At 41.7% G+C, this 27,136-nt stretch overlaps 1 protein-coding gene across 1 annotated transcript; it reads right to left on the bottom strand.

Moving 5' to 3' along the window:
* Nucleotides 1-232: 232 nt before the first annotated feature.
* On the bottom strand, nt 233-27,136 carry pcid2 (PCI domain containing 2). The gene is given in 16 exon segments (XM_052013312.1): nt 233-596; nt 1,260-1,383; nt 1,510-1,635; nt 4,107-4,180; nt 9,242-9,342; nt 9,563-9,704; nt 10,651-10,726; nt 11,674-11,730; nt 11,732-11,775; nt 13,101-13,155; nt 14,640-14,681; nt 17,720-17,785; nt 18,593-18,666; nt 21,169-21,258; nt 23,015-23,103; nt 27,076-27,136. Coding segments are annotated over 15 exon segments (1,197 nt in total). The 5' UTR covers nt 23,051-23,103; nt 27,076-27,136; the 3' UTR covers nt 233-506.

Raw genomic sequence — 27,136 nt, 5'->3', positions numbered from 1 at the left:
TGAGGTGTCAATGGACCGATCTATGTGACAAAGAGTGAAGTTTAACCAAAGGTCCACAGCACATTTTGATTGGAATTTATCTTCTAGTTCGAGTAAAGGAGGCATTCAGGATAAGCTGAGGTACCAAATTTCTGGTAACTTAAAATATTTTAGAGTAGAGAAGGTGGAAATTACTCCTTTAGAAATAGAGTAATTGAAACCCATCTGTGACAGAGAAAGACAAAAATCACGCTTTACTTAAAAAAATTTATTACAATATCTGTATCACATAACATGGTAACAAAATATACATTGCATTATACTTGCATCCTTAATGAGACATACAGAATTACTTCAAGCCAATGTCTCGGGATATACAACAAACATTGCCTGTGAATCCTCACTGAGCCATACAAGTGGCATCACCCTCAGCTTTACAGAAGACTGTTGGTAATGAGACCATTAGCCACCACACACGTCCAAGAATTGCTGGGAAAGAGAATACAAGAATGTCTGGCCTCAGTTGGTTAACACACAGAGGACAGAGACGGGAAAGGGTTCTGCTTACTGACCACAAGCTTCTGATGCTGGTGAGAGATGTAACCCTTAATGTGTCCCTGTAAAACAAAGAATGAACATATCAACCCACAAACACTACTCTAAATCATTCACCAGAGAGAGAACAAGTTGTATTGATATATCACCTTTCATATCTAACTATTGGACCCACTATATATTTGCCTCATTTCTCCTAGCAATCTCTCCTTTATCTACTTTTATCTCTTGCATCTAGTCCTATATCACCAGTTTTCCATAGTGCAGCCTTCACAGGTTTGTGCACTGGAAGTGGGTAAAGGGAGCTGGTTCTAATCAGCACAACAGCCGCCAGCACCAGGATGAAAGGATACTGATGCTACCTGTCTCTAGACAAGTCATCGAGTATTATATCATCAGCATGCAATGACTGGACCCCAAAGCCTTGATGTTGGCCTGAATGGGGATACCCAGTCTACCTTACCAACTGGTAAATACATTAGCATTTAGAGGAGATAGCCTCTGGACATCTACAATCAAGTGTAATACAACGTAGAAGGCTATTCAGCCCATCATGCCTCTGCCAGCTCTTTGAAAGAATTATCCAATTTGTTGCACAACCTCTGCTCATTTGCTTTGCTTTGCTAAAAATCTAGGAATAACCCTGACATCTTGTTATCAATAGTTCTCTCACCATTTCAGAACTGGGGTTCAACCCACCGCCTTAAGGGTGACCCAATACATACCATGTAGATGAGGTTTGCTAAAATACACTGGACTTCATCGATATCAACATCGTCCACTTGCATGAATCTCAGAGCAACCAGGAAAGCATCAAGTGGCAGTTGATGTGTTCGGAGTAATAAATACCTGAAACAACCAAGTTAAATTGCAGTTTAATCCCCAAATACAACTCCTGAGAAGACCGCGGTCTTAAGCAACTTCGTAATGCATGCTGGCAGCGAATACAGCACGATATAATGGCTCAGCACTTACACTTTCTTGAAAAGGTTTCTGTATGTGATTATCTTCAGTTTCTCAAGTATTAGAAAGATTCCACAGCGAATGAAGAAAGCCTCGTGTTTTGTCAAAGCTTCATTTAGGAGCAGAAGGTTCCCTTCACTAATTAAAAAAAAGACAAATTCAAAACAAGGTCACTGAAGTCTGAAACTGGATATGTTAAGTTTTCCTCAATCCATGCACTTGCTCATCCCTGACCCTGCATTTCTTCCCCCTCTGCCCCCACCCCTCATTCTTCTCTATCTGTCCACAACCTTCAACATGACTAACCAAACCATCTTTCTTCAGTGTCTTTCCTCCACGGTTGCTTGGGACTGCACTTGTTTGGTTCTATTCCTCAGCATCCAGCTGTCATCAGGGAGTCTCCTGCAATGGGTTCCTCTACCCGTGCTCTCATTACCATTTCTAGAACCCTTCAAGGATCTATCCTTGACCTCCATTTCACCAAACCCCTCTGCTCCCATTTCTTATGCAAACTCCTGATGAAATAATTTAAAAGCTCATTATGTTCTACATGTACCCTGATAACACCCTGATGAACTTCACCAGACCCCTCTGCTATCTTCAATTTGTCATGCTACTTATCCAACAGCATTGCAGGACCAGATATTTATTCCAAGTATTGGGAAGATCAAAGCATCTAACATCAACAGCTGCCACAAGCTCTTTTCCCTATTTCTCCATCTCATTCCTCTTCTACTGAAGATCACTGTGTTTGGGAAAGAAGGGCATCAAAGTAGGATCCAATTAGGATCCTGGCCAGAGAAGTGATATTAAGTTGGGATTTTATTTAAAGAAAACCAGTAAGTTAAGGGGCAGTTATTTTCAGATGTGGTTTAGAAAAGGAGAGAGATAGTACTTGAAGAAAAGTGGTCAGTAACAATGTCACCTGGTTTTGGGGTCAGGCAGATACTTATATAGTAAAGGCCACTGGGGGAGGGGATCATTATATACAGTGCTAGGACCACCGTCTCACTTGATAAGTATTACAGTGTATCCCTGCCGTACAGCAGTTCCTATAATGGAAATTCACCCTTATGGAATTCACAAATCACTACCAAAAATTTTGATATCAATTTTGAAGAATAAAAATTCAGTCTTACAGAAAATATGTGAAAAAATAAATAAGGGATTTGCTTTGGACGTTGACAAGGCAATCTCTTTTATTGATATTTGTACATCAATACTTGTACAATGTGACACCTATTTCTAGTTAATTAAAACAACAACCATTTCTGTTCTGTCTACAATACAATCAGAATTCCCTTGCCTATAGACCACATACCCACGGGGGCATTACTGTTGAGAGAAAAATTTCCTTGTGGGAATGCATCTCCACATAGGATCTTAATGGGGGTGGGGGTCAGGGGCAAGATTTCACAATCACGACATGGACAGTTTTCTAAGAATGCAACACCTCCATAACATGGGGGTACACTGTAACCAATCTCAAAATTTGCAGATGACATAAAACCTGGAAATGTAGTAAATGATAACTGAACAGAATAAGTGGAAGCGTGAAATTTAACAAAGGGACATGAAGTAATACAATGTGATAAGAACCAGGAGAGGCAATATATCCTAGCACTTTAAGGTATTTTCCAAGTAAATTTATAATTTTCCTTTTTAATATTTTCTTACTTTATGTGGTGTTTTTAAATGTCTATGAATAACAAAGGCATCTACAACAGTCTAAAGGCCTCTGACCATAGTGAGTTGACAAAAAACATCAGGCTGTCCAGGGATTTGACCTCAAGTTCCGCCACAAGGCCCAGTCGCTGCCCAGTCCCACTCTGTCATGCAGGGCAGATGCGGCAGCAAGGTGTCAGCTCGATTGGAACTGCGAGACCGCACAAGAAAATCTACCAGTGGGAAAAGTGTGGTGAACGAATGTGGGCAGTGGGCTGAATCAACACAATGCAGCCAATGGGCAGCTGAAGGAGTGGGGCAGATGGGAAGTTCAAACACTGGCGTGGGTTCTACAACAGCAACAACCCACCCAGTGCTCAGATTTTGGTCAGGAAACACTTTTTCACATAGAGGCAAGTGGAAATTTAGAACTCTTCTCACCCCGCCAACCCTACATTGCAGTACAGGCCTGAGTTTTACAGAAAATTTCAAAACTGAAAAAGATCTACTTTTGGGGTACGAAGCAGAATTAAAGTTTCAAAATATTTAAATGGAGTTAGGATATAATCTAATTGAACAATGGCACAGACTCGAGGGGCTGAATGGCCTACTCCTGTGCCTGTGTTAATCTACCTTGTCATGGTCCTTGCACCTTACTTGTCTGCCTGCACTGCACTTTCTCTGTAACTGAGACACTATATTCTGCATTCTATTTTTCTTTTTACTACCTCAATATACTTACTATGGCATGATCTGTCTGAATAGCACGCAAAGTTTCTCACTGTATCTTGGTACATGTGACAATAAACAATACCATACCATAGTTGCTGGCAATTCACTAAACGAGTTAGCATTAAGTTCAAAGACGGCTAATTTATAACTTCTTTCACAATTCGTACGAATTAATATACAACTCAAAAAATGAATCTCCTTAAAATTCATACCCAACTGCCTTGGTCACATCAGAAAACTGCAGGAGGTCATATTTACGCAGCAGCTGCACAGTTGGCATGTGACCCTGCAAAAACAATCATATCACTTTGAAAGAAAATGAACCAGGAATAGAGACATTGAAAATATAGGACAGGCACGGGCCTAAAGATTGCAGGATTGAAGCTGCAGCAATGCTGTTGCAGGGACCCTTATACGAGGTATAAGTATCAATGGACAGAGCTCTTGTAAGGAGAGGCCTATTTTTCAAACTGCAACCTTCTCTGATATGAGAAAAGTGAAAAGGTTAAAAAAAAACAAAGAGAAAAAGAAATAGAAAGGATAAAACGCACAGCCTCAGTGTGCCCTAGATGGCTTCACATCCAACAAAATACTTCTGCAGCACAGTCATTCACATTATGGAGTTTGATAGGAGTTAGGGAAACAATATTCCTATGGGCTTGAAAAGAGTGAAGGAAACAGAGGCCCAATAAGTTTAAATAAGCCAGGGAATTAAAAATTTCTTTTCGAGTAATCGAACAGAACACAATACAGTACAGCACAGGAACCGGCCCTTTGGTCTACAGTGGCTGTGCCGAACATGATACCAAATTAAACTAATCCCTTCTGCCTGCACATGACCCAGAGCCTTCCATCCTTGCATATTCGTGTGTCTAACAGCTTCTTAAATGCCACTATCATATCTGCTTCCAACACTTTCTTGGAAGCCCATTCCAGGTAGTAATAGTATTTTCAGTATCTTCATTAGGTACATTCATTCAGTACATACACTGGTATCGTTATGTTTATTCTGTTGTTTATTTTGCACACATGCAAGCTATGTGTAATTTATGTTAATTTAAGTTCATGTTAACTTATGTTTGTCCTCAGCTTGTAATGTAGTGCTGCTCTGCAAAAAGCAAGTTTTCATGGCGTTTATACCCTATGCATGTAAGGCAATAACAACAACAAACTTGAACTTGAGGTTGAGTTAGTCTGATAAATAAGAGGCATGGGAAGGCATCTCAAGCCTGTGGAATGCACATCCCATGCTATGTTGGAACTCCAGGACGCTTCCTTTGTCATGAACAGCCACAGGTGTAGGACAAATGAAGGAGCATCAAACTTTAGAGCTTCAGTCACAGCTGACATCACTGCAGTGCATCCATAAGGCTGAGAGTCTGGTGACGAGCACATTTCAGGAGAGGGACTAGGTGACTGCCAGGCTGAACAGCAAAGTGCAAGCAAGCAGTTCAGGAGACTTCTGAGGACATCTGGAGGGGGGGGGGGGGGGGGGGGGGGGGGGGAGGGTGGGAGTGGGGTGGTGGCTGCAGCTACAGCCAAAACCATAGAACCATGGTTAAGACAGAGGGGGAGGAATAAGGCCAAGAGTGCAACAGTTTTCAAAGATTCTATTATGAGAGGAGCAGACAGCTGTGTCTATGGTTGCAGAGATGACTTCAAATAGTATGTTGCCTCCCTAGTGCCAGGTTCAAGGATGTTACCAAATAGCTACAGAACATTTTGGAAGGGGAGGAAATAACCAGAATGGTCCATATCAGTATGTAGTTTTCTCTGCTCTGACTCTAAGAGGCATACTCTTATGTTTGTATGCTCTGTCCCTTCCTAATAGACTCTGATTTCCAGTTTTGCAGAGATGTGCAAAAGCCAGAGGGGAATGATAGTGGGGAACTTCCGTTATCCAAATATAGACAGGGATAGCAGTAACATAAGGGACAATGTGGGAGAGGAGTTTCTGAAGTGTTTTCATGAGAATTTTCTTGATCAGCATGTTTAGGAAATGAACCATGCAAATGCAGCAAATATCAGTGGGAACATCTGGAAAACAGTGATCTTATCATAAAATTTAGAATAGATATGCAATAGGATACAGATCAATCCAAGGTGAAAGTGGTTAGATGGAGGAGGAGTAATTTCAATGAGATGAGAACAGATCTGGCCTGGGTGAATTGGAATCAAAGCTTGGTAATTCAACAATGAGTGATGATGTTTCAGCTGCAATTCGGGTCCATTCCGTGCAGGAAAAGGATAGGGAAATTAAAACCAGAAATCCATGGTTGACCAAAAAGTTAGAGAGTAAAACAGCAGAGAACACTTGACAAGTGCCAGCACTTAAACATGTGTGAGAGTTGCTAGTCTGATTACAGAAAGTGCTGAAGTGAAATAACAAAAATAAGTGAGTTAAAGACCAAGCACAAGAGAAAATCTGGCAGCAAACTTAAAAGGGGAAAATCAAAAATAGTCTAAAGGCACATGAACAGGAAATAAGTTGTTACAGGGAAAATAGGGCCAATCAGACACTGTACAGAATTATTTTTTTATTCATTCAAGGAATGTGGGCTTCACAGGCTGAACCAGTATTTAATTGCCTATCCCTAGTTGCCCTTGAGAAGGTGATGGTTAGCTGCCTTCTAGAACCGCTGCAGTCCATAAGGTGTAGGTATACCCACAAGGCTGTTAGGGAGAGAGTTCCAGGAATTTGACTCATCGATGGTGAAAGAATGGGGGTATATTTCCAGGTCAGGATGGTGTGTGGCTTGGAGGGCAACTTCCAGATGATGGTGTTCCATGTTCTTGCTGCCCTTGTCCTCCTTGCTGGTAGAGGTTGTGGGTTTGAACAGTGCTGTCTAAGAAGTATTGGTGAGTTGCTGCAGTGTATCCTGTAGATGGTACAAACTGCTGCTACTCTGCGTCAGTGGCGGTGAGAGTGAATGGTTGTGGATGGGGTGCCAAACAAGTGGGCTGCTATGTTCTGTATGGTGTCGAACTTTTGGGTGTTGTTGAAGTTGCATTTATTCAGGCAAGTGCAGAGTATTCCATCACACTCCTGACTCGAGCCTTGTAGATGGTGGACAGGCTTTGGGGAGTTAAGAGGTGAGTTAATTGCCACAGGATTCCTATCCTCTGACCTGTTTTTGGAGCCACATTGTATATATGGATACTCCAGTTCAGTTCCTGGTCAACAGTAACTCCCAGGACATTGATAGTGGGGGACTCAATGATGGTAATGCCACTGAAATGTTAGGAGGTGATAGGTGAATTTCTCTTGTTAGATATCTTCATTGCCTGGCACATATGTGCCGAGAAAATTATTTGCCATCTATCAGCCCAGGCTTGGATATTGTCCTGGTCTTGCTGCGTTTGGTTGTGGACTGCTTCATTATCCGAGGAATCGCGAATGGTGCTGAACATTGTGCAATCATCACCAAACATCCCTACTTCTGACCTTACGACTGAAGCAGCTGAAGATGGTTGAGCTTAGGACACTGCCCCAAGGAACTCCTGCAGAAATGTCCTGTGGCTGAGATGATTTATCTCCAACCACCACAACCATCTTCTTTTGTGCTAGGTATGATTCTAACCAGCAGAGGGTTTCCCCTGATTCCCATTGACTCCAATTTAGCCAGGGCTCCTTGATGCCATACTCGATCAAATGATGTCAAGGGCAGTTACTCTCACTTCACCTCTTGAATTCAGTTCTTTTGTCTATGCTTGGACCAAGGCTGTAATAAGATCTAGAACCAAGAGACTTTGGTGGAACACAAACTGAGTTTCAATGAGCAGGTTGTTGCTAAGCAAGTGCTGTTGATAGCACGATCGATTATCGCTTCCATCACTTTGCTGATGATCGAGAGTAGACTGATGGGGCGATAATTGTCCGGGTTGGATTAGTCCTCGTCCTCGTGGACAGGACATACCCCTGGCAATTTTCCCACATTGGCAAGCAGATGCCAGTGATGTAGCTATACTGGAACAGCTTGAGTAAGGGTGCGACAAGTTATGCAGCACAAATCTTCAGTGCTATTGCTGGAATGTTGTCAGGGCCAATGGCCTTTGCTGTATCCAATGCCTTTAGCTGTTTCTTGATATCAGGTGGAGTGAATCGAATTGGCTGAAGACTGGCATCCATCATGCTGGGGACCACTGGAGGAGGCCGAGATCGATCATCCACTCGGCACTTCTGGCTGAAGATTCTTGCAAATGCTTCAAGGAGACTTTAAGGAGATATAGATTGGCTGCTTGGATGTGCAGAGAGGTGGCAGATGAAATTTAATGCTGAGAAATGTGAAGTGTGACATTTTGTAACAAAGAATGATAAGAGACAATATTAAACAACAAGGCACTATTCTGCAGTGGTACAAGAAGCGAGAAATCCAGAGGTACCTGTGCAGAATTTGCTGAAGCATAGAGTACAAAGGAAGTCATGATGAACCTTTATAAAACACTGGCTCACCCATAGCTGGAGTATTGTATGTCCATTTCTGGGCACCACACTTCAGGAAAGATGTGAAGGCTTTGTACAGCATGCAGGAGAGATTCAAAGTGATTTCTGGCAATAGGAAATTAAGTTTTCTGTTTAGAATGGAGTTTCTGACATTGTTTTCTGTGTAACTGAGAAATTATGTTGTGGAGGGATTTATAATAACGAAGGGTGAAAACAGATGAGAGAGAGAGAGAAACTGTTTCCATTTGCAGAAGGGTAAAGAACAATGAGACACTGAACAAAGGTGACTGCCAAAAGAGCAAATGGTGATGTAAAGACATTTTTCTTTTTTTTAAAAAAAAGCATGATGAGTAGTTAGGATCTGGAATATACTGCCAGAGATTACACCGGAGGTAGACTCACCTCTAAATTTTCAAAAGAGAGTTGTATAAACATCTGAAAGGAAAGAATTTCCAGCACTACGGGGAAGGATGAGGAAGCAAGACAGGTTGAATTGCTCTTACATAGAGCCAGTATGGAGTCAACAAGCTGAATAGCCTCATCCTAAGCAGTAAGCATTCTGTGATTCTGTAATGTTGGAAACGAGGGAGAATCTCACAGTTAACGTTCGTGATGTAGAATGAGGGATAAATATTGCCTGGAACTCCGGAATAACTCCTTATTCTTCTCTGAGTATTACCATGGGACCCTTATATTTACTGAGAACATTGATGAAGCCTTGAATCAATGCCTCATCCAAACAATAGCATCTCAGTGCTCCCTTAAATATGTCTACTGTGCTTGTGTCTGGGACATCACTTGAACTCAACGTGTTAGTTATCACAACATTCACTAACAATGCTTTCACAACTGCTGTTGCCTAGGTACCAGCTTTATTATCAGTACTTCACGAGGCTTACTTACAAGAAGCATCTTCACAGGTAACAAGTAAATCAAAATCATCCGCTTATTTTTCTGGGTGCTCCTATGGCAATGCCGAAATGCAAATGACAGATATTCTTCAGCTGTGAAGAAGATAGAAAAGGTTATCATTTAAAAAGCATTATCACTCTCTATTATGTGTATTATATAACAGTCTCAGGTTAAATTCCCTGTAAACTGCATGTATTCCCATTTTATGTACTTTACACAATGAACAGAATGTTAAGTATGAACTGAATTAACACAGTTTTGTTTTTGAGCATTCCAATGTGTCTAAGACAGCAGAAATGAGTGGTTCCTCACCTTGCTTAAAATCACTGTCGAACATGGCTTTCCTCCCAACATAGTACTTGTATGTCACCCTTTGTGCCATACTGTACTCATCCTTTAAGCTGGAGCTATCAATTGCTCGGATTAAGGGCTTACACAAATGGAGCTTATTGATCTATAAAATAAAAATGGCTAGAATGTTGAATTCCACCAAATATGAATCTCAAGCGTATGTCAGGCAATTCAGTTTACTTTTAGGGAAAAGCACTTAATGATGGGAAGTCCAATATTGGAGGCTAAGCACTGGAACATGACTTTAACTTGCTAGGCATGCATGCGTTGCACCCACTGCCATTTGTACAGTGACAACTGATTTAACAGATAACTGGCCCAACAGTCCCATGTCCAGAAGTTGGAGTGTGTGTTGTACAGGATATTACAGATCAACCTATGAACTTGCCAGCAGAATACTTAACTGAGTGAACAAGGCAGAGAGCACTGTGAAGTTTGTGCATGTACACTTCAATGACACTTCACTTCCCACAGGGCATCAGTCTTGGTGTTAACTCCTCAAAGTGAATGAGAAAGGGTTAAAGAGTTCAAAAGGGGGATAGATTCCCCCAACCCTCTGAAACAGCTGACACAATTAACATTTAGTAATTTAGATCCCTGTAGCGCATTTGGGGGTCTATCATAAAATTCATTCCTGCGTATGAATTTCCCAGGAAGCAGGCAGGAAAGGACGGCAGTTACTGCAGCCTCCGCTGGGTAGGTCCTTGAAGTAGAAATCCTCCTTGGGCAGGTGCAGCATGAGATTCTCCCTTCACCCCGAAGGAAGATTCCACTAACTAAGCCCCACTCCAGCCTGCTTTCAGATCTGACCTCAACCATGATTCCCCTCCCAAGGGGTGCAAAATTGAAGTGTCCGGCTGCTTGCTCCCCGGACTGTCAGCTGCTGGGCAGGATGTGATAGACAAGGTCCTGTTGAGAAGCAGGATCTTGGCAGTCCCAGTCAGCCTTGCCCATCCTATGTCCCACCTTACCTTCTTCAACTTTTGTTAATGTTCAGTCCACTGAACGAGTGCTGTCACAGAGCTAGAAATACAAACATGTTTTCTCACCTTAAAGTATATCTTGAACAGCTGATTGACAAGAAACAGCATTCCCCATTTCTTAGAGTCATCGATTCCAGCACGGCTGTTTTCAAAAATAACTTGGTAAAATTACTTCAGTCATAAAAAGCTATCAGGAAAGTCAGACAATAACTTTCACCTGCTCTGATACTGCACAGGTATCCTTTGCTACATGATCTGACATTCCAAGGTACATATATTTTGTACCTATCACAACACACCCTAAGTAACCAGCTATCCTTTCTATGGACTTTGACACCCACGGCGTACACCCATCCTCCACACTGGTACCTGATATTCCATAGGAATCATCTCCTTCTACTTTGATATATATTTCAATATATGCAGGCACGGTAGTGTAGTGGTTAGCGTAACACTTTACAGTGCCAGCAATCTGGGTTCAAATCCGGCCACTGTCTGTAAGGAGGTTGTATGTTCTCCCCACGTCTGCGTGGGTTTCCTCCTGGTGCTCTGGTTTCCTCCCGCATTCCAACGACATATGGGTTAGGAAGTTGTGGGCATGCTATGTTGGTGCTGGAAGCATGGCAACACTTATGGGCTGCCCCCAGAACACTACGCAAAAAGATGTATTTCACTGTGTGTTTCAATGTACATGTGACTAATAAAGATATCTATCTCTTTAGAAGCCTTCATGTTGCACTGTACAAACTCATCCTACATTGGTGCTTGAAACTTCATGCTTCGCACAGTGATGCTCGAGGACAGAAAATCTAGGAATGCTTGGTATGAAGATATAACCATAGACATAGTCCTGAAGCAGTTCCACAGATTAGCAAGGCTACTGCTCTATAAAAGGGCTGTGCCTGTGGAACAGATGTCAGAATGGCCTGGTCCCAGTTTCACACCCTTAACTATTTGTTGCTACTTGTGATTTAAAATTACAGCTCATAGTTCAGGGTCATAGTCAGGTGTTAGCATTTAAATGTTGGCCTGAAGTAGCACCATCTATCACCTTCACAACTGAACAAAACAGGTTATTAAAACACCTACTTGTCACTGGCACAGACCCGGAAACAGCTCATCAGTAGTTCCGCAGCTTTCTCCAGTATCTCCCATCTTGCCCTTTCCTTTCTTGCCTAACTGTTGGTCAGCCTGGACGTGTGTGGAGATGAGTAAATTAAAAAAAAACATCATTTTAACAGTTTAAGATGAGTTATTTCAGATTTTAACTGCACTTATTTCAGGGATATTGAATGTTCTGAGGAGCCTGGCTTTGCTTTGGAGATGCCTGGTACAGAGCGTACAAATGAATGACATGACACTGCATCAGTGCATTGTGTTGGAGTTCTACAATGCCCCAGGATTTACCAACTAATGTAATAAGAGGGGAATCCTACCAACCTCTTAACCCCAACACCTACTCACTTTCTTCATTCTACATATTTCGCACACTGTAGGAACATACCACAGTACAACTTAAGCAAAGACAAACTCCCTGCATAGGAGTTTGAATAAGAGTCTCAGACAAGATTGCAAAGGTGATCAATTGCATTCAAACAGCTTTAGTAAATCTGTCAGAATTGCTCCACATGGTGGGCTTGTACATGTTTTCCACTGGAAACTGATTGAAATGCCCAAGGGTTTGGCGATGGCACAGACTGATAATTGCCAGACTGATAATCCAGAAACCTGGACCAACAATCCAAAAACTCAAATTCAAAACCAGGACAACTATGGAATTTAAATTCAGTTAATAATTTGGAATACGAGGCAAAAAAGAACCACCTACTTTGCAATGATGACCATGAAAACTGCTGGATTGTTGTAAAAAAATCCATCTGCTTCACCTATTCTCCTCAGGATAGAAAATCTGTCATTCCTAGCCAGTCTAGCCTCTGTGGCTCCAGACCCACCCACCCAATCCCCCCCCCCCCCCCCCCCACCCCCCCCCCCCCCCCCCCCCCCCCCCCCCCCCCCCCCCCCACCCGCGATTCACTCTTAAACCCCTCTCAAGTGGTCTTGGAAGCCACTGGGTGTACCATTACTGCTGTGTACAAATAGAAAAAAAATTGGATGAGCCACTCAGCAGCGGTCTAGGCACTAAATTCAGACATGGCAAAGTTCATCTTGCAAAGTTACCCTCACAAAAATCTGAGGACTGGAGATTGGGAGATCTGTCTCACAGACTAATCAAAAAGACATGATGTAGATTCATAAAATCAGGTTCCTCTATCAGAGTCCCTGGGTATGTTGACAGAGGCAGACAGGGACATTGGTAGGTCAGATCCACCAGAGGTGGCGGGATAGTACCCTTTAGAGATGTTGCCTCCCTTTCCAATACATTTTCACCTGCTCTGAGTACATGCTTTCCCCAGAACCTATGAAACTCCTGCAAGAAGATTATGGAATGACAGTTGTACGATCGTCCATGTTCCAGCAAAGGAATATGCATTTTAATAAACAGTCACATCACTCACATTATTTGCAAAGATCCGCAGGTCCAGAGCCACTGCATACATAATTGGTAAAGCCCTATGACGGACAAAACACAAATGTCAGAATCAAACGTGAACTAATCAAGTACACAACAGTCTCCATCTCCAAACTCCTACATCTCTTTACCAATTTATGTACTTTTTTCCAAAACTGGCAGAAATACAAACTATAAAACAATTTTTATTCCTATTTCTCTTTCCTACTTCTAACCATCTATTTTAAAAGCTAATGTGGAGAAATGTGAAGGAGTTAAATCTTCCCATGAAGTACACTGTTACATTGAGGTTGTACATCACATGGTATTAGTTTATTAAATTAGCTACTGGTGCCCCACAACAGGAGGCAGTCCTCTAGCTTGCTGTGATTTCTGTGGTAATCCAATAAACTATGGTCATTCAAAGCATAATTACGAGATTAAACTGATATAAGATCTTGTAAAAATTTAAATTAAGTTGCCTGAAACTTTTGTTAACAGCTGGGAAGCACTGACAATATGCTGTTGAAGTGACTTTAAATGGTCTAAGCAGTCAGCATCCTCCACTGGCTCCTTCCAACTCCCTATAACCTTGTTATGATTAATTCATTCATAAGGGAACGAATCTTAAAAGTCAGGGAGATACGGCGTGGAAACATCAGTCCACCGAGTCTGCGCCAACCATCAACTGCCCACTTATTCTAATCCTACACTAATCCTGTCTTTTTACTCTCCCCACATTCTCATCAACTCCGCCCCTCCCAGATTCTACCACCCACCTACATTCTAGGGACAATTTACAGGCCAATTCACCTACCAATCTTTGGGATGAGAGAGGAAACTGGAGCAGTTTCAGGGAGAACATGCAAACTCCAAGCAGACAGCACCCAAGGTCAGGATCAAAACCAGGTCTCTGGCCATGAGGCAGTGGTTCTACTAGCTGCACCACTGCGCTGCCCAAATATTCATTTCCATTGCTAATTTCATTCTCCTATTACAAATATTGGAAACATTGTCTTTATGCCGTTAATTGCACTAAAGATTCAACACCAATTCCAGAGATTCCAAATGTACTTCTGTGCTAGATCACTTCGGTAAATGCAAATGGTGCACAATATTCTTTCTTCTTCAATTCTCCTTCAAGACTGTTCTTAGTGGAACCAACTTACACTACAAGACCATGAAGCTCATCGGTCTGGCAACAATACACACACTGCAACCAATAGGTTCACCCTCAAACAATTTACAGTGCAATTAATGTCATCAACACCAAGGGTGTCATCCACTACAGCACAGATCAAATGAGATTCTTCATAAATCTTCAGGGTGCCCTTCTTGAGTAAACATAATTATATTTGTTGGCAAAAGTTACTTTAATGTTAAAATAAAATTCAGAAGGTTGTTTGTCTGCCTTCCTGGGCTGGAGTTCTTAATGTTACTTCCATAATCATAATCATGGATGCCGAAAAAGACAGCACAGAAAGTTAATTCAAAACAGTGATATTAGAAAACATCTCAGATGTTCCAGTTAACAGCTCAGACTTACCAGTTCTCCTCTTTGTGACCTTGGAAGGCCTTCAGGAATGATGTTTTGTAATTAAGGAAAATACAATGTAAGTCATAATTTTAATAATCAGCGAATTAAATCATAACCGTTTTCAATACTAATGAACCCTCTGTGGCACTGCTCCAACCTATAAATGTGAAAGGTCATTCTTATGCTCCCACAGTCTGTGATCACAAGAAAGGAACAAAGCTGAAATACAAAACAAAGATGCTCAAAAATAATGGGGAAAAAAGGGAGGAAATTAAAAGTAATAGTTTTTTTTGAACAACATTTATTAATTACAGGAACACCAAGGATGGAAGAACAACTTCTGTTTACATGGCACCTTACCAGAGTAAAATATCCCTATGTACTCCAATGGAGCATAACAAAATAAAATTTGACACTGGACCACATGGTGGGCTGGACTTACTTGTAAATGTCAGCAGATGTGTGCCAAACTAAAAGTATTTCTCTACACGTACTAATTCAGGTTACCTATATCAAAACTGTTTGTAGGTCTTTGCTGACTATGCTCAGTCACTGTATTCTTTGCAACAAGTGCCTAGAAATTGAATTTCACCCTAATTTCGTGCACTAAACTATGCAGTGTTAATGTGCACAAAATCCTCTGCAAAAATTCAAAAAGTTGGGTGAAAATATGTTGGAAGAATACATGTTCACAGCTCCTCAGCAAACAAAGCAGTCTATGCCTGTATGCAGCAAAATGTGGACAATGTTCAGACATGCACTGATAAGTGGCAACTAACATTTGCACCATAAGAATACCAGATAATTACCATCTCTAAAAAGAGTCTAACCATCTACCCATGATATTAAACGTTATTAAGACTGTTGAGTCACCCACCATTGACATCCTGGGGACTATCATTAACCAGAAACTTGAATGGACCAGTCACATAAATACCATGGCTACAAAGGGAGGTCACAGACTGAGTATCCTGAGTCAAGTGGTTTACCTCCTGACAACTCATAGCCTGTCCACCATTTGCAAGGCACAAGTCAGGAGCGGGATGGAACAATCTCCACTTGCCTAGATGACTGTAGCTCCAACAACTCTCAATAAGCTTGACCACAACCCACCATCCTCAACATTCATTCCCTCCACTACCAATGTACAGTGGCTGCAGTGTGGACCATCTACAGAATGCACTACAGTTACTCACCCAGGGTTCTCCAACTGCATCTCCCAAATCTGTTACTCAGCCGTTAAGCAGGACCAGGGGACTAGGTCCATGCCAACGCCAACACCTGCAGGGTCCCCTTCCAGTCGCACACCATCCTGACTTGGAATTATATCACCGGTCCTTCATTGTCACTGGGTCTAAATCTGGAACTCACTTCCCCACAGCACAGTGGGAGTTCCTTCAGGGAAACCAGAAGGACTGCATGGGTCAAAGTACCTCACTTTCTCAAGAAAAATTAGGGATGAGGAATAAATGCTGGTCTCCTTAGCGATGGCACAAGTAAAATGGCACTCTGGCCATTGGCACTCAGAACCACACACTAAAATAGAACATGTGGGAGTCCCATCTGGAGCTGGTGGAAAAGCTCAGAGCTGCCATGTCATTGCTGTGCTGATCATTGGGAAGAGCAGCACACACCAGAGAAAACGGCAGGGAAAAGCCGCATAGCAGAGGGATGAGAACAAAGGGGAAGTGGGGGGACATGGCCATCTCCTGTGTATTTGGGCACGCTCTGACAGAGTACTGCACTACGAGTTGCCCCACTTCACCACAAGGTGCAAAATCTACTAGAAAGCAGAGGCTGCAGCAGTTTTGTATAAAAAAAATGACAGTAAGAGACATCACGTAATACAGTTTCCATCATCCTGAGCACTAAATACTGAGGCGAGCAGATGCTGAGTGCAATACATCAGTGCCACAGTGTTGATCCTTTAGTTGTCCTCATTGCCAATTTTGGCTTGATGTGTTTGTAGTATTTTTATGTGTTTACATACGATCATAAATTGAATCAAAAGGTTTCAATTTTTGCCAGTGATGGAGGGAGGATGTGGCACATGACTTGCAATATTATTGAGTGTGCAACTAACACCGGGAAATCATCAGACAAACTAAGGTGAAGTATAATCACCATCTACCTGCCCCTAATTCACTCATTTGACCTGGCCTCACCCTTTCACAGCCATTCCCTTTGTCCTTTCCATCCCTCCCTCAATTTCTCTGCAACTTAAAACTAACAGTTTTCCTCTCTTTCCCAGTTCTAATGAATGGTTTTCAAGCTGTAACGATGACCTTCTCCACAGATGCTGCCTGAACTGCTGAGCATTTCCAGCACTTTCTATGAAAATCATTAAAAAGTACAGATGGTGGAGTCTGAGATAAAAACAAAAACAGCTGCTAAGACAGTGTTAGAATAATTAACTCTGGAAACGGTGATCAAACAGATGAAGATTTTAACAGATAGGCTGAAGGCAGTCTGTGATGGACTGGAGTTTAGTTGGCTTATAGGATGCTGCTGCGAAACATATGATTCAGCCTGAGGCAGTGACCAGGGACCAGGATGGAAAGATGGTGAGGAAATACTTTTGTGGCTAAGACCTAATGTTTAAATTGGAGAAATAAAATGCAGCTCATAATTGGATGAGAGACAAGCAGTCTTACAGCAGAGGCAATTTAGATGGAGGGAAGGATGATGTCGAAGTTGTAAAGCTGTGAAAATGACCCCATAATTGCGAATGATGTCCCCAAGAATCAACATATAGATAAAAAAGAAGTGTCCATGTTCAGATTCCTGAAGGATTCCAGGGTTAAATATGGGTCAAAGTAATTGGCAGAATTAGAGGAGACTTGGGACTGAGCTAAGGACAGCAAATTGCAGCAGGTCAAACAGCAATAAAGATGGACACAAATAGGGGAAGTAAAGAACATAGAGCTCTTGGACAAGAGAGCCTGAGAGGAGACAGTGGAAAACTAGATTATGTGTAGATTCAGAGCCAGAGCAACACTTTATCAAAAAAAATGTGCACACAAGTGCAACTCCATGTTTCTTTGAATTACTTTTTACCACATTTCACTATTCTGGTTTAAGAAGGATATTGTACTACAAATGTTTGGTATTTATATGCTTCTACAAAATCATGATTTGCAACGGCAAAAGCACACCTGCAATAGGAAAAAGAATAAGATTAGTCAGTGCATTTTACCTCAGTCAAATAGCATGTGCTGCCTTAGGTGTGATTATCTACCCACATATTCTCCCTCACTGCTCAAATCCTCCATATACCATTAATATGTCTTAATTACTAAGCCAATAGTAAGAAACCATTTACCTCCAGTGACCAATTAATGACCAAACATCTTTGGTTCAACAGGCTAAAATTTAAAAGGTAATAGGATTCTAGGCTATAGTAGATTTATCTTTAAAGGGGTGTCAGAGAACAGCAGCAGGAAATTAGACAAAACATCAGGTAAAAACCAGAAATGAACTTAGCTTAATACAGGACCAGCAGATAACCAATTGTTACACATCAGTAGAAATAGCCCTGGTCAACAGAGGTAAGAAGCAACAAAGAATAGCAAGAGTAGTGAAGGTTTATGGAGTGAGAGAGAAGGATAAAGAACAGCAAAGGATGACAAATAATAAGGATTCGAAACAGAATGAAAAGAAAAACTTGCAAGGGGTATCAAGAGTAACATTTATTTTTGAAAAGAAGTGGTTTCTGCTAGGGCCTCAACTATTAACATCCATATTATTCTGCTGGATTTCGCAACAGTGAGAAGCATCACAGAGGCAGCTGCTTCCAAATAACAGGAGGATAGGGACAAGCTTATACAGACTCTCTCATAGACAATCATACAGTGGCATTCTAAATAATATGTTGCAGAGGTATATGGACAGAAAATATTCCTAAAGAAAAAATAAGTTGCAAAGAATACGTTAATAAAAATAACCACTATGGTTTTCTTTACCTTAAATGAGCTGCCACCATTTCATCATAAGGAGGTTCCAGGATCTGCTGGCATCTCTCCTCCGGATTTGCTAACTAATTTCAAATAAAAAAATCTCTGAAACTGGTTCAAAGTAACCCTCTGAACATTTTGTATAAAATCAAGCAGACCCAAGCTAACTGCATTGTGCAAAACATTACATTGGACAATGTGATAGATGCTTAAGCAGAAGCTGCTGCTTGATCATAGCATCATTTATAGCACAGAAGGCCATTTGGTCCATCATGTCCCTACCAGAGCAACTCTCTAGCCCCTTCTCCACAGTCTTGCAAATTTTTCCTCGCCATATATTTATCCGATCCCCTCTTAAAGGCAGACAGTGCATTCCCAATTCTAACCACATGATGTGTAAGTTTTTTCCTCTTATCACTCTTAATTCTTTTCCCCTTTATTGTATACCTGTGACCACTAGTCCTCAACCCTCCACCAAAGCATCCCACTATGCACTCTGTCCAGACGCCTCATCATTTATACACTTCTATCAAATCTCCCCGACCTTCACTTCTCCAAAGAAAACAGTTAAAGAGAATTTAAGTGGAATTAAATGGAAATTCTACTGTCTGAGTAAAATAAAATCACAGTTCACTTGAGAACTGAAACTATCTTAATTTGAACAGAGAAAGTTGTGTGGAGAGGAATTCTGAAAAGATAAACAAGGATAAGCTGTTTCTACTGGAGAGGCTGTTGTTAACTAGAGGCAGGGATTTAACAGTATGTGGAGGCCATAATGTCTGTGCTGATTGACAAAGAGCTAGCCACTTTAAACCCACCATCCTCAAGAAGTGGGTCCACAGCTCTGCAGGTCACAGCTCTTCATCCAAGTACTGTTTAAGTGCAATGTTTCTGTCTCTCCCACCCTTCCAATGAGTTCTGGACCCTCACCACCTTTACTTACCCTTGTCTCTCCTCATCCTCTACCAAGAACATCCAAATCTATGCCCCATGGTTTTTGACTACTAGACTTCCAATAAAGAAAACAACCCTGGCTTATCCAATCATTCCTCCTAGCTAAAATCTTCCAGTTCTTAAAGGAGAGGGTTTGAAGTGATGTTTCTATGCTGAGGATTTCCTCCCCTCCCCTCCTCTCCACTGCTGGGTTTTACAATCCCTGGGAATGCTCATCCAGTTTTTATTGTATTTTCCTTCTGCCCCAGCATATACTCTTTCTGTCCTTTTCAATGACTCGTATTTCTCCTGAAAGGGACAGGGTAGGGCTAAGCATGAAGTGAGTGAAGTTAAAACCTATTAGCTAGAGGAATCTTATAATGACACAAGAGGCAGCCATTTGTCCCATTGGGTTCATGGCAGCTTTCAAGGGAGCAATCCTACTGCCCTTTTACTGCTTTCCTTATTTCCCTGTACCTCTGCAACTTATCCTCTATCATATGGCCACCACCTCACCTTTGATTCTTTTTGCCTTTTACCTCCATTAGGGGCAAATTTACAGTCTCCAATTAACCTATCAGTGTCTTTGGGAAGTGAGAGAAAACTAGACACCCAGGGGAAACCCACACAATCGCGGTGAGAAATTGCAAACTCCACACACAGCACCCAAGGTCAGAATCAAACTCAAGACCCTGGAGTTATGAGGAACAGTACTTACTGCTGCAATACTGTGCAACCCTTGTCGAAAGACCACCCTTCCACTACACCTATAATTTCTTATTTTGGGAACACATAATCCCAGTGCTGTTAATCTCTGTTTAACCCTCAATTCAACCTTAGCAGATACTGATTCAGCTCCCTTTAAAGGCAGCCTGAATCAACACCCTAGGAAGCAGCACCATATTCGCTATCCAATGCGGGTACCACAGTTTTTTCAGTTCCCTGAACTTGTGAATTTTGTAGCTGTGCCCTCTGCCCTCTTGTTCATTACTTATTTTCCAACTCATAAATATCTGTCATCACCTGAACAGCAGCTTGTCTAACTGGAGCTAACATAGCGAGTGTAACAGCAAAAATTACCCAAGGCATTTCACAAGAACATTCCTGAGGCGAGACTGGTTGACATTTGATTTTGGTACAGACTAGAAACATTTCACCTGTAAAAGATTTGGAACACAAGCACCTTCACATGTGTCCCTGGTGGTCAGCACTGATTCGACGGGCTGAAGGGCCCTGCTTCCACATATATGACTCCAATGCAAGAGTCAATTAAACAAAGTATTATACTATGCCAGATAAAGAGATATCAGAGCAGATGGTCAAATAGGTAGGTTTTAAAAAGAATCTTAAAGGAGGAAAGGTATAGTGGTGGAGATATCCATGCCAGGAATTATAGAGAATTCTTGAACCAACTTGAGGGCAAGGCATGGAAGTATTTGAAAACAAAGTGCATACTGTTAAAATTAAAGGATGGCCACACACCAGAGAGCAGGGAAGTGAAGAATGACTCTCATGGCATTCCAGAAAAAATTTGATAAACTAATGCATCTTGCAGATTACTTAATATTGCAATAACACTTGTGATTTCTTCATCCTCTCAAATACCTTTTTCTCTGCTGCAAGTAATTCATAATGGAAGGACTTTATCTTACCTGTAACCTACGATTTGCAATGTGAGGATGCTTAAATGATAAAAACTCTGCACAGGATTCGCCATCTCTGCTGTCGACGAACTCCAAAACCTATTAACGCAATAAATAATCGAGAAGTTATAACTTTAACAGTGCACATACATATGCTCCATATCCTGGTAACTGACTGAAACTGAACTAGACTGGTTTCATATTAACCACTCCACACAATCACTAAGATTTCTTATTTCTTCCCATATAATATTGTTATTTCAAACTTATCTCATCTGCTGTTGAAAATCTCATCCTAGCTTTGCTACCCTCTCGTCTTGATCCTGATCAACCTTTTTCATTCAGCACTCTGCAAACATAAAAAACATCCAAAATTCTGCTGTATAACAGCCCTGACTTCATTCTCCAAATACCATGACTCCACTGCACTAAATTCACAAGAAAGCTCTTTATCCTACCTGTACCCTACCTTTATAACCAAGTTTTCACCTAATTTGCACCAAATTCTGTTCACATCCTGTGTATTGACTCCTGGTTCAGCAACGTGTAGGTTTGTTACGTGCCTCCATGAACATGCTTCTGCCCTACCACTACTCCTTTGGCCCTATAAACCTCCAAAATATCTGTGCAACCCCAATCTTGATCAACCCCATATTTAATTACTCTGCCATTTGTGACCACAAGGTCATCTGCCAAAGCCTTGTTCTGGAATTTCCTCTCTAAACCACTCAGAATCAGATGTATTATCACTGACTTATTTGATGTGAAATTTGTTGTTTTGCAGCAGTAGTACAGTACAAAGACATAAAAATTACTATAATTTACAAAATAAATAAATAGTGCAAAAAAAAGGAATAATGAGGTAGTGTTCATGGACCATTTGGAAATCTGATGGTGGAGGGGAAGAAGTTGTTCCTAAATTGTTGAGTGTGGGTCTTCAAGCTCAAACTCTCTTTCCTCCTCTCAGACACTTCTAAAGTTGGTATTTCATGTGACTATGTCAATTCTTGTTAAATAATGCTCTTTCCCACAAAATACACAGTGAATAGAATCGTAGAGACATAAACAGCCCCTAACAGCCCAACTCATCTATGCCAACCAAGATGCCTATCTGAACTACTCCCATTTTCCTGCATTTGGCCCAATTCCCTCTAAATCTATTCTATCCATGTACCTGTCTACATGTATATTAAACATTGTAATTGTACCCACCTCTACAAGCTTCACCTGGCAGTTTGTTCCATATACCCACCACCCTCTACGTGGAAAAGTTTCCCTTCAGATCCTTTTAAATCTTTCCCTTCTCACTTTAAACCTATGCCCTCAAGTTTTAGACTCCTTACCCTGGGAAAAAGGACTATGACCATTCACCTTATCTACACCCCTCATGATTTATAAACCTCTAAGGTCACTCCTCAATCTCCTACACTCTAGGCAAAGCAAATCCCAACCTATTGAGCCTCTCCTTATAACTCAAGCCCTTCAGTCCCAGTAATATCCTTGTAAATCTTTTCTGCTCCCTTTCTAGCTTAAATTGACATCCTTCCCATCGCTGGATGACCATAACTGCACACAGTGTTCCAAGTGTCTCACCAACATCTTGTAAAGCTGTACATGACATCCCAACTCTTGTATTCAATGCCCTGACGGATGAAGGCAAGCATGCCAAAGCGTCCTTCACCACCCTGTGTACCTGTATCATTACTTTCAGAGAACTATGTACTTGTACCCCTGGCTCTCTCATAGAAATCATGGAAAATTTATGATAGTGCTGATTTTGCTCAGTGATTGCTATTACATTGTCTTATTACATACCTTATTACGTATCTTAGCCAAAACTTTGTTATAGGATTACCTGTTGTAAATACTGATTCACTGTGATGTGTGCCATTGCTGGCAGGGTGGCAGTTCAGACACTCTTGAGGGAAAATGACATGAGATCACCTAAGGAATATACAAAACAACTTGTTGAAGAATCTGCTTTAACACTAACAGGAAAACCAACCTTAATCAAATATTCAGTAAAAGGATGGTGTAATATGTCGCTTCTTCTAAAAAAAAACGTACATGAAACTCATTTGCATTTCTGAGTTTGAAATCCAAATACCAGACATCAGATAATGAAAATTAAAAAAACTGCAGATGCTGGTAATCCTGAAATGAAAACAAAACGTTGCTGGAAACACTTAACATGTCAGGCAGCATCTGTGAAAGAGAAATAGAGAACTGTTCTGATGAAGGGTTGCAGACCTGGTGCATTAACTGCTTCTCTTTCCACAGATGCTATCTGACTTGCTGAGTTTTTTCCAGCTTTTGCTGTTTTTATTCCAAGTTATTGTGTGGAGAATGATTTGAGTCTCTGGTAACCACAGCATGATCACCTGTATTGTAAGGAAGGGGACAGTGTGGAGAGCTGAGGGGTAAGTGGGGGAAAGGGCGAGCAGCTTCAAGTTCCTGGGCGTCAACATCTCAGAGGATCTATCTTGGGTGCAACACATTGATGCAATCACAAAGAAGGCACACCAGCTACTCTACTTCATTAGGAGTTTGAGGATATTTGGTATGTCACCAAAAACTCTTGAAAATTTCTACAGATGTATGGTGGAGTGCATTCTGACTGGTTGCATCACTGCCTGGTATGGAGGCTCCAATGTGCAGGATCAAAAGAGGCTGCAGAGGTTTGTAGATTCAGCCAGCTCCATCACGGGCACAACTCTCCCCGCCATCAAGGACATCTTCAAGAAGGCAGCATCCATCATTAAGGACCCTCACCACCCGGGACATGCCCTCTTTATGTTACTACCGTCAGGAAGGAGGTACAGGAGCCCGAAGATCCACACTCAATGTTTCAGGAACAGCTTCTTCCCCTCCGCCGTCAGATTTCTGAACAGTCCATGAACATTACCTCATTATTCCTCTTTTGCACTATTTATTTACTTTTGTAACTTATAGTATATTGTATGTCTTATGTCTGTACTGCTGCCACAAAACAACAGATTTCATGACGTATGTCAGTGATAATAAGCCCGATTCTGAACACTGTGCACTCATCATTCTGGTAACATCTGTTCCCATCTGACTCATCTCTCATCATCCAAACCCAACTACATTTATTCCACAACCAACAGCAAAAATACATATCCTCTGTTCTATCTTGCTGTACATCAGTACTTTCACATTGCATTCACTTTGCTTTTCCATTAAAATCGCACATTGATATTTTTAAACTAGGATAAATGAGCAATAACTGCAATTAGAGGCCAAGCAGCAGCTACCACCTCCCATTAGTGGGGATTTATACTGTACCCTTTTTGGATGTTATGAACCTGACAACTCGTTCGTGGAGGACTAATTCCAAGGTTGTATACTGAGGCAAAGGAAACATTGACAATTTTCTTTAATACTTTCATGTGTCAAAGAATTAAATGTCAAGAGAAACAGAGCTCTTGATGCATACTGCTAGTCATGAAAATCAAAAGCTGCAGTTGCTGGAATTCTGAAATAAAAACAGATTAATAAAGGATCTTCAACCTGAATGTTTAACTGTTTCTGTTTAGACAGATGCCCCTGACCTACAGAATATTTCCACATTTTCTGTTTTTATTCTAGTTATTGAGATTTTTGCCTACTGCAAAAAGCTGCTTTGCTTTACTCACTAAACTGTGGAACCTGTTCCCTCCGGACAGGGTTCCAATATGCGAATTGATCTAACATCGCAACATACAGTCAATAGCAATATTGTTTCTGTATCAGGAAATGACCAAGATGGTCAAAGACAAGTTGGACGGATGTTGGTCTCACTTCACCAAGCAAATATGCTGCTTGTACAAAATTGTTTAACCTTCATCTTCATGATTTCTGCCTTGCTAAATATAATTTTGATGTCTTTCAGTGCCCACCATCAGAAAATTCACTTTCAATTCTTCAACTCTTAAAAATCAGCTGTCCTCACTCAGTCTAACATAAATGTGATTCCAGACCCATCCAATTACGTTTGACTGCCATAAAGAACCTTAAGATTCATAAATAGGGGCACTGAGTGCATGAGCTAGGAAGTCATGATGAATCTTTACAAAACAGCACACTGGATTATCATGCTCAATTAAAGCCACTGTACTTTAGGAAAGATGTGGAGGCCTAGAAGAGCCAAAGCCATAATGAAGGTGATTGTCAAAAGAAACTAAATTGATAAAAAGAAAAACTATAATTTCTGCTTATGCAGCAAGTGGTTATGACCTGGAACACACTGCCGGGAGAAATAGTGGAGGTAGGTTCAACTGTGACATCCAAACAGGAACAGGATAAGAACTTGCAGGAATACTGGGAGAGAGCAGCGGAGTGAGACGAGCTGGATGCTTTCACACTGAGCCGACATGGACTTTATTGGCAAGTGGTTTCCCTCCATGCTGTAATCTTTCTGCGTGTTTGAGAATGCAAATCATCTCCATAAACTTAGACAGATTTAAGAGTGTTCAAACCATCCTCTAAAACAGCTTTGAATGTCTTACCATGTTACAAGTACATGAATGCAAGTTGTTGTTAGTAACCCATATATGCAGTCAGAGATTGGTATTACAGATCCTCCCCAGTAACAACAAGGTTCCATTGCTCAGAACCGTTCATAACCCCCCCCGGCAACATGTAGTTCAACCAGGGTATTGTTCAGATATTGCCGCAAACCAATTTCCCACATGGCAGAAGATGCCTGCAGCCCAGCAGCAGCTGACAAATCCATCCCACTGGTCTCCCAAATGCTTGTTTGAATGTCGGGAATTCGTAAACTGGGGAGGACTTGTAATGTAAATTACACCTAGCATGGATGGGTGAAAGAAAAATGGGGGAGGGTGTAAAGGAGTTACTGGGCACGACGGTTATATGTCTTTGGAAATAGGTCCTTCAGCCCACCGAGTCCATGTCAACCATCAAGCACCTATGCACATTAATCCTAGTTTATTCTCCCCAAATCCTCCCAAATTCTACCACCCAACTACAAACTAGAGGCAATTTACGGTGACCAATCAACCTACCAACTCACGCATCTTTTAGGACGTGGGAGGTGATTAAAGCACTGTTGAAGTCAGGGGCAGGGAGAACCCATGCAGTCACAGGGAGAACGTGCAGACTCCAGACAGCACACTGCACTTTCTCTGTAACTGCAACACTATATTCTGCATTCTGTTTTCCTTTTTACTACCTTGATGTATTACATATGGCATCTTTCTGGATGGCATGCAAATCAGAAGCTTTTCACTTATTATTGTGACAATAATAAAATATAAACCCAAAGTCAGGATTGAGCCCAAGTCCCTGCAGCTGCAAGGCAACAGCTCTACCAGCTGCGCCACCCCATGCCTGAGAAAATAAGTTACAGAGAAAAAAGTTGGGAAAATAAGACTGATGGAATTGCTCTACCAGCACAGCCTCGAAAGGCCAACATCATGATGTAATAAAATGAGATACGAGCAACTACACACTTAGCATCCAGGCCTCCAGACCCCTCTGCCCCCTTTTCCCTGCATCAACAAGTCCTTCTCTCTTCTTCCCCCCCTCCCACTGGGCAGAAGATACAAAACCTGAAAGCAGGTACCACCAGGCTCAAGGACAGCTTCTATCCCGCTGTCACAAGATTATTGAAAGGTCCCTGAGTAAGATGAGATGAACTCTTACCGCACACTACCTCATTATTGCCTTGTACCTTATTGTCTTCCTGCACTGCACTTTCTCTTGCAGCTGCAACACTATATTCTGCATTCTGTTTATTGTTTTACCTTGCACCACCCCCGGCGGCCTGAGCGCTGCACCCGGGGCCCAGCAGCAGACTCCGGCCGGGAGTCTCACCCACCTCCTCCCAACGCGACCCGACCCGACCCACCTCAGGGCCGGGAGCTGCCCCTTCCTCCTCCCGATCCACCTAACCTCAGGGCCTGATTCAAGTCCCTTCCTCCAGCCGGCCATCCGACCCACCTCACCTCAGGGC

This window comes from Pristis pectinata, chromosome 4 (genome assembly GCF_009764475.1).
Source record: "Pristis pectinata isolate sPriPec2 chromosome 4, sPriPec2.1.pri, whole genome shotgun sequence".
In the NCBI taxonomy this organism is placed as follows: domain Eukaryota; kingdom Metazoa; phylum Chordata; class Chondrichthyes; order Rhinopristiformes; family Pristidae; genus Pristis; species Pristis pectinata.
Note: the sequence above shows the minus strand (reverse complement) of the source record. Positions and strands in the feature narration are given on the sequence as shown.